Here is an 8778-nt window from a genome sequence, read left to right on the forward strand (position 1 = left end):
AGAGTACTTTTTGGAAGCCGTTCCGCCGCGTCTCGGGCTGGCCGGGCTGAGCTGGGGGAGAGGGATCGAGGGCGGCGCGGGGCGGGCGATCGAACGGGCGGCGGGCGGCGGCTCTGCGCGGGCCTGACCTTCCCCGAGCGCCCCGCTGCGGCCGCGCAGGTCCGACCCCGCCGTCGGGCTGCCGGTCAGGGATAAGACACTGGGCCACCCCCGGGGGCGCTGAGCGCTCTGTCAGCACCCAAGCCGGCGGGCGGGCCGTGCGCCCTGGGCGCGCGAGGCAGTGAGGCCCGGGAGCCCTTCGCGCAGGGACTCGCCGGCCGACTTGGCGATGCACGCCCTCACCGGCTTCTCTCTGGTCAGCCTGCTCAGCTTCGGCTACCTGTCCTGGGACTGGGCCAAGCCGAGCCTCGTGGCTGACGGGCCCGGGGAGCCCGGCGAGCAGCCCTCGGCCGCTCCGCCGCAGCCTCCCCATATCATCTTCATTCTCACCGACGACCAGGGTTATCACGACGTGGGTTACCATGGCTCAGATATTGAGACCCCTACACTGGACCGGCTGGCAGCCGAGGGCGTCAAGTTGGAGAATTATTACATCCAGCCCATCTGCACACCTTCTCGGAGTCAGCTTCTCACTGGCAGGTAGGCATGGCCCGGACCCTTGAGGCTGGGCGTCCAAGCCCTCCAGTACACACTCAATATATTTTCCCTGTTGGAACAACCCTTTCTGGGACCCAGGAAACCCGTACTATGAGCTAATTTTGCTTCTAGTTGGCTGTGGGATGGTTGGCAAGTCCTTGCCCTCTCTGGGCCTCAATTTCTCTCCCCTTACACTGACAAGATTTGTTCATCTTTGAGATCTCACTCTGGTGTTCTAGGACATGCACATTCACACCATGTGGAGAAGACATCTGGTCATCCCTTTGTTAGAGGAACATGGCAGCCTCTGACACTTATTTGGAATACTGCTTCTATTCACAGACTCTGAGCCTCTGTGCAGGTCACTTAACTTCTCTAAGGCTCAGTTTTCTTGTCTATGCAATGGGTCAAAGAGCAGTTTTTATCTTGAAAGGGAGCAGTGAGCATGGAATGAGTTGTGTATGACCTGTTTGGATATTCATAAGTGGCAGCCTTGGTGTCACCAGAAGGATCTGGGTCCCTGCACTACCTCCCTGTAGTTAGATGACTACATTGGGAGAACACTAAGGAATTGATAGGTGGAAAAGAAAGACGCCTAGGATGCTGAGACCCATGTAGCCTGGGGCTGGTTACTTCACTTCACCAAGTCTCTGTTCTTCCATCTGCAAAATCCTCCCAAGTTCCAAGTTGGCTGGGAGCCCCAAGGAGATGTGTTGCTCTCTCCGAAAGGAGTCATCCCCAGGCAGGCAGCAGGATTACAGGATTAAAAGAGCAGGGAAACAGGAGGTGGGGGTGTGGAAGGCAAACTCTGGCCACTTAGGAGAAAATCCTCTGGCTGGGCTGAAGTTAATCCCCCTTGGAAGGGGGCCAAGGCACACTTTCTCTCAAGTTCTACCCCAGAGTCCTGTGTGTGATCTCAGGAGCCAGAGCCTTAGTCTTCTTTCTCCTGGATGGGAGAAACTGAGGCACGAAGTCAGGGACAGCTCAGCCTGGTACCTGTGCTCATGTTGGGGGTCTCATGGAAGAGGGCTGCAAGAAGAGCCCTTTCTTTCTACTATTTGGCACTCAGCGGTTAGGTCCAGATATAGAGGGAGAAGAGGAGAAGGAGGAAGAGAGGTGAGGTGTGCATGAGTTAAGGGGGGGGGGGCATGAGAGTGCCAGACATCACTAACCCCCTGAGGAGGAAGGAGGAATCTGCTTTCCAGAAGAGTTGTGCACAGGTTAGCATTTCTCTCTCTGGAGAGCGGAGACTTTAGGTTTAAGCAGCATTGGAATGAGCAGCCAGCAAAGGCAGCTCTCCAGCCCCTGATCTGTGAAGTTAGCTGAGCGTGGCTGCCCAGCCTCTGCCCCCACCCTCTGCAGCTGGCTCCATGTGACAGATACTTACTGATCTTGTTAGCATTTGTTAATGCATCCAGTCACATTTGGTGAAGCTGGAGAAAGAAGCTGGAGTGAGCCAATGCTTCTCATGTTACTTATTTGCAAATGGGATTTGGTGACTCTTAGCTGGCCCACCCACATTATAAGCCAGTGCTCCATGGAGCCCCACCCAGAGGCTCCCCTGGGACTCAGGGTGCTTCTATCAAGTTCAGACATTTATTAGCTTGACTAAGGCCCTGAGAGGCGGTATCAGCAAAAGCTTTTGAGCATGAGGTAGATAGACTGGGCTCAGGGTTCAGCTTTACTGCTTGCCAGCTGTCTGACTGTGGGCCAGTTTCTGCATTTTGTCAAGCCTCAGTTTCATTATATGTAGAATGGGTGTAATCAGAGTCTCCCTGTAGGCTTTTAAAATGAGGATTAAATGAGATAATGTATGTGTGTAGCACATAATGTTAATATGACAGTAGTAGTTAATTATAGCTAACCAAAATAACACCTCTAAGATAAGGAAGCCAAAACAGAGAGCCCTCCTCCCCGCATTTAAGGTGTCAAATACTCAGGTCTTGAGTAACTTGGATGCCTGAGGGTGAGAAAAAGGTGTGGGATTCTAAACATTTGTGAAGTTCCAGGCTTCTTATTTACTCTGGGACTTTTAAGACACCATAAACAGATCTCATGGGGTCCTTGACCACAGAATGGAGGAGAAGGGCTATGAATGAATAAATGAGGAATTCAGGATTCTGTGGAACATCAACTCCTGCCGCAGGGCGTTAGCCTGCCTGAGTGACTTGGATAGAGGGACTGCATGAGCTCACAGTCATGTGGGAGTTTTGTCTCCTAAAATTCGGGAACTAGATGGGTCTTAGAGGCTTCCCATTCTAGCCAGCCCCCTTGTACACATGAGCAAACTGAGGTCCCCACATGAAAGGAGATGGGGGCAGCCTGAAGAGTTCCTGCTTGCACTGTGCTTGGATTTATGTTCAAGTCGGCTTTACCCCTGACCCTGAGTGACCCTCCTCTTCCTCTGACCTTGGTTTCTTTCTGTGTTTTGAGGATTGAACCCATCAGTACTCTACCACTGAACCACATTCCCAGCCCCTTTTATTTTTATTTTGAGACAGGGTCTCAGTTGCAGAGGGTCTTGCTAAATTGCTGAGACTGGCCTTGGGCTTTTGAGCCTCCTGCCCCAGCCTCTGAGTCACTGGATTTATAGTCTTATGTGCCACTGCACCCAGCTGATCTTGATCTTTTTTTTTTTTTTTTTTTTTTTTTTTTTTAAGAGTAGTTGAATAAATTAGATGAGGATTTGGGTCTCTTCTGGCTTAAAAGCCTCTGAGAGTCATCAGTCATTCATTCATTTGTTCATTTATTGGTCCATTCCATAAGGAACTGAGAGTCCTCTCAACATGACTTGGGTGCTGGGAATACAAAGCCAAGGAAAGGACAGTTCCATTACATATCACTGGGCCTGAGAGTGTGTACAACTGGGAATACTCCCATGGGCAAATAGGACAATGAGGGTGTGTATTAAATGCTGGGGACCCCAGAAGTAAAAGTCACTCATTCTTCGAGAAAGCAGTGGGAGATATGACAGCGGGACTAACATTTGGGTAGGGCTTTCAAGAGTGAGTATGAGTTTGCTCGGGAGAATGGGACTTGCTCTAGGCTCCACAGCAATTTGGTGGCTTACTGCTCAGGACCTTTGAAGTTTGGAGCCAGACTACTTGGGATACAAATCCTACTCCAATTACTAACTATGTGAATTGCCAGGCAAGTGATTTAACCTGCCAAACCTCAGTTTCCTTATTTGGGAAATGGAAATAATAATAGGTACCTTCTAGTTGGTGGTGACAATTTAGTGAGATCATTCATTAAAAAAAAAAAAGCCTTATGCAGTGCCAAGCACACACTGAGTGCTTGGTGTTAGCTATTATCAATGTTATTATTAATGTAGATTAAACTCTTAACTTCTCAACTCCCTAGCTGTGTGAGCCTGGGCTTAAACATTCTGAGCTTTGATCTCTATAAAATGACATCAACTGAAAATACCTATTTCGGTTAATGTTGTGGATCAATGAGAATGCTGAGCCCTTAGGTAGTACCTGGTGGTTACTGTTACCATCTTTTGCTGATAGTGCTGGGACCAGAGCCCCCCTCAGAGTGGTATTGGGGGTGGATTCACAGTAGTGGTGGTCTGTAGCTTATCTTTGCCTACTGTGTCCTCCCTTTCCCCAACCAGGTACCAGATCCACACAGGACTCCAGCACTCCATCATCCGCCCTCGCCAGCCCAACTGCCTACCCCTGGACCAGGTGACACTGCCACAGAAGCTGCAGGAGGCAGGTTACTCCACTCACATGGTGGGCAAATGGCACCTGGGCTTTTATCGAAAGGAGTGCCTGCCCACCCGGCGGGGTTTTGACACCTTCCTGGGCTCGCTCACAGGCAACGTGGACTACTATACCTACGACAACTGTGATGGCCCCGGGGTGTGCGGCTTCGACCTGCACGAGGGTGAAAGCGTGGCCTGGGGACTCAGTGGCCAGTACTCCACCATGCTCTACGCCCAGCGCGCCAGCCACATCCTGGCCAGCCACAACCCCCGGCGGCCCCTCTTCCTCTACGTGGCCTTCCAGGCAGTGCACACGCCCCTACAGTCCCCTCGAGAGTACCTGTACCGCTACCGCAGCATGGGCAACGTGGCCCGGCGGAAGTACGCAGCCATGGTGACCTGCATGGATGAGGCTGTGCGCAACATCACCTTGGCCCTCAAGCGCTATGGCTTCTACAACAACAGTGTCATCATCTTCTCCAGCGATAATGGTGGCCAGACTTTCTCGGGTGGCAGCAACTGGCCACTTCGAGGACGCAAGGGCACTTATTGGGAAGGTGGTGTGCGAGGCTTGGGCTTTGTCCACAGCCCCCTGCTCAAGCGAAAACGCCGGACCAGCCGGGCGCTGGTGCATATCACCGACTGGTACCCAACTCTGGTGGGTCTGGCCGGTGGCACTGCATCGGCAGCTGATGGGCTAGATGGCTATGATGTGTGGCCAGCCATCAGCGAGGGCCGGGCTTCGCCACGCACAGAGATCCTGCACAACATTGACCCCCTCTACAACCATGCCCGGCACGGCTCCCTGGAGGGTGGGTTTGGCATTTGGAACACCGCTGTGCAGGCCGCCATCCGTGTGGGTGAGTGGAAGCTGCTGACGGGAGACCCCGGCTGTGGTGACTGGATCCCTCCACAGACGCTGGCTGACTTCCCAGATAGCTGGTGGAACCTGGAGCGCATGGCCAGCGTCCGCCAGGCTGTGTGGCTCTTCAACATCAGCGCCGACCCTTACGAACGAGAGGACCTAGCTGGCCAGCGGCCTGATGTGGTCCGCACCCTGCTGGCTCGCCTGGCCGACTATAACCGCACCGCCATTCCTGTGCGCTACCCGGCTGAGAATCCCCGGGCTCATCCTGACTTTAATGGGGGTGCTTGGGGGCCCTGGGCCAGTGATGAGGAAGAAGAGGAAGGAGAGGAGGAAGAAGGCAGGTCTCGAAGCTTCTCCCGGGGTCGCCGCAAGAAAAAGTGCAAGATTTGCAAGCTTCGATCTTTCTTCCGTAAACTCAACACCAGACTGATGTCCCACCGGATCTGATGGGTGGGGGTGGCAGGGATCTTCGTTGCCCTGAATAGACTTACCCCCTTCAGTCAGGCCCTACTTATTCTCAGGGAGAAGCCTGAGGTCAAGCCTACATGTGAAGGGTAGGAGGGTGCAGAACTGTTCAGCTGAACAGGTTGGGAACATGGCTGGGGTGGGGGTGGGAATAAACCAAACTGGGAGGCCTGGGTCCCAATCCTGCCTCTTCACTGACTTGCTCTGTGACCTCAGGTGACCTACATGAGCTTTCATCCTCAGTTTCCTCATCTGTAAAATGAGGTCCCGTGACTTTGTGACTGCTAGGCACCTTGTACCTGGGGATATAGTGGCGCCCTTGCCCCCTTGAAGCTTATGGAAAGGCCTTCCCCTGCACTCTGGGCCTCTGTGGTGCTGCTTGGGTGACGGGCCACAGGGAGGCAACTCCAGGCCAGACCCTAGCTGGGGCATGGTGGGCTGACTACTCTCTAAAGAGACCCGTGAGAGCTGAGGGTAAAGGTGCCAGGTAGGGAGGGCCCTCATGTGGCCTGGCCAGTCCTGGTGCCAGATGGCATTGGGAACCATGCTGGAAAGCTCTTCCTTCTGCTTCTAGGCACCCAGAGAAGTTATCTGGGCCCTAACCTCCTATAGTATCAAAAGTGGCAGAAACAGCTGTGAAAAGAGCCCCAGAACCAGTATTTTCTTTGACCTTGGCATGGTCCTTTCGCTCTGGGCCTGCCTTTCCCTATCTGCACATGGAGATGCAGCCCTGGCTCTGCCTACCTCCCAGGGCTGCAGAACACTGGCCAAGCTATAGGTCATGGAGGAGCCCATGAACCTGATTAAAGTGCCCTGACACAGAGGCAAAGGATGCAGTGCAGTCTGTGAGCACATGTGTGGGTACAGGTGTGTGTGCATGTGCGTCCTGAGGGCAGGTGTGAGCTCACGGTTGAGTGAGGGAAGGGGAGAGAAGGTGGACAGCTTCGCTAGGGGGCAGAACATCTGGATTCCACTGCATGTCCTCAGGCAAACCCCTGGCCCTCTCCGGGCCTCCGTGTCTCCCTGCACAGCGGATCATCTGAGAGCTCTTTCTACTTGGCCACAGTGGGCGTCTGGTGTGTGTGTCTGGGGGTGCGGCGCCGGGTGTGGGGGCGGGGCGCGGGGTTGCGCAGCCTTCCTGCTGCACAGTGCTCGCTCCTCATCGCACACAGCGTTCTGCATATCTCCCTTCAGGTTCCAGTCGGGCGCGGAGTGTGTAGGCGAAAGCCCTGCTGTGAATTTTGAAAATAGTTATTTTTGTCGCTGGCAAAGGAGGCCTGTTAGGACTCGTCAGCTTGTGGATGAGCGGGATGGGTGGGGTGGGGTGGGTGCGGTGCGTGGGGTGTTCGGGTGTTGGTTACAGTGCCGCATCCCCACCGCAGTGATTGAGCCCAGTAGTGAGGGTCTGGCCTGCGGCTGCAAGGTGGAAATGACTATCCTGTCCTGGGTCCTTCCTCTCAGCCCTGTTCTGTTTGCCTCTTGTCACTTCCCCACCTGAAACCTTTCCTGGCTTCCCTGATGTTGAGGCCTTCTGCTAGGGCAGGGACCAGGGCTGCAGAGGCCTCCAGAGTCCAGTGACCCCAGCATTTTTGCTTGCTCAGGAGGGAAGTTCTGAAGAAGTCACCCATTAGAGTAATGTTGTGGCCGGGTGTCCACCATGGGCTGGACTTTCCACTGTCTGCCCACAATTCAGGATGCTCCAGCTCTGCCAGGTGCTTTGTGACTGCTATGTACCTTGTACCTGGGGCCATAGTGTACCACTATTGCTGCGGCACGTTGCTAGACCTTGCAGAGACGCACAGCATCCGGGGCCTCCTTGTAGATCCAGGTTTGTGTGAATTGTATCAATGCCTCTGGTGCCTGCTAAGTTGGCCTTGGGCAAGGTGGCCCAGCCTCTAGCTGCAGCCCCTGTTTCCCTTCCTGGGGCCTGTGCCTTTTGGGGCCACAAGTGCCAGACCACAAATGATCTTTTCTCCCCTGGGGATCAAGACCTATTACTCCCTGCTATTAACTTGGCCCCAGACCATAGAGGCAGTTGGGGATGGCGGCTGATTCCTGTTCCTCACGCCCTGAGAAGGAGTCTGGGCCCATGTCTCCATCAGGTTCTCAAACCCAGTTCAGAGTTCACGTAACTCAGAGCCTCGCTCCACCCAGAAACCAGCAAACAGCCCAGGAGCCCCATTTAAGCTTCAGCCTGCAATCTGGTGGTCCAGGCCTGAAAACTGGTGGAGGCTCTCTTTCTCTCAGGGGTTGTGCCATGAGAGGCTCAGCCTGCTGTGGCCTCTGCTGTGCCCAGCAATCAGCATTCAGCATGTCCAGTGCCCTTCTGCTCTGGCCTCCTGTAGTCCCCTGAGTTCTCTTTCAGTGTGCTGGGTCTGCACTCTGGCAGACCCCCATATGGCACTGTTGGCAGGTGCTTGCAGCACCCTAGTCTCTGTAATAGGTAGGAGCTGGGGTGAGGGACAACCAGAGTTAGTCCTGGCCTCTTCAGTCATACATCTGGGGGAACAAAGCCCAGAGATGCTTGCTGAGGTCGCCAGTTTCTCCCTTGGCTGGACCAGGTGGCAGCAGATCTGTTAGCTAGTGAGTTAGTGCCAGATAGCAGCCTGTCCAAGCTGGGTCCTGCCTGTGGAGTCCTGGACTCTAATGACCATTCCCTAGGTAGCCTGGAGAGACCGCCACCCTTGCCAGGGCTTTAGCAGTGTTTCCTTCTTGTACTAGGTGCCTCCTGGCTTACCCTGGGACATGGGCAATCACCTCAGCCAGGAAGAGGGAGGGCAGAGCAGAGTGGGGGAAGGAGCAATTCTGGCGGCCAGGAATTCCCACTTCTCATGCCTCTGACTTGTGCAATGATGAGAGGGCAGCCTCCCCTTTCTGGGCCTCGGTTCCCCACTTGTTAGGGACATGTGCTCTCTAGTGCAAGCCTAATAACCCAGGGCAGGGGTGCTGATATCACAAAGACTTGGGTTTGAACCCCAGCTGCATGGCCCTGGGTGGGTAGGCAGCACCACATCTGTGCAAAATGGGCATGATTGCACCTGTCCCAGGCGGTGCGTGATGTCAGGGACAGATGTTACTGTGCTGAGTGCTTACTTCA

General features: G+C 54.3%; 1 protein-coding gene across 1 annotated transcript; it reads left to right on the plus strand.

Moving 5' to 3' along the window:
• The first annotated feature begins 328 nt into the window (after positions 1 to 328).
• On the plus strand, positions 329 to 5732 carry Arsi (arylsulfatase family member I). Its single transcript, XM_076855929.1, has 2 exons — positions 329 to 639; positions 4256 to 5732. The coding sequence occupies exons 1-2, from the start codon at positions 329 to 331 to the stop codon at positions 5661 to 5663; spliced, it is 1719 nt and encodes a 572-aa protein (XP_076712044.1). The 3' UTR covers positions 5664 to 5732.
• Positions 5733 to 8778: the final 3046 nt, after the last annotated feature.

Source organism: Callospermophilus lateralis, chromosome 5, assembly GCF_048772815.1.
Source record: "Callospermophilus lateralis isolate mCalLat2 chromosome 5, mCalLat2.hap1, whole genome shotgun sequence".
Classification (NCBI taxonomy): Eukaryota; Metazoa; Chordata; class Mammalia; order Rodentia; family Sciuridae; genus Callospermophilus; species Callospermophilus lateralis.

Coding starts and splice junctions, on each gene's coding strand:
- Arsi (XM_076855929.1), top strand. CDS start 329: ATGCACGCCCTCACCGGCTTCTCTCTGGTCAGCCTGCTCAGCTTCGGC. Junction 640..4,255: donor AGTCAGCTTCTCACTGGCAG/GTAGGCATGGCC, acceptor TTCCCCAACCAG/GTACCAGATCCACACAGGAC.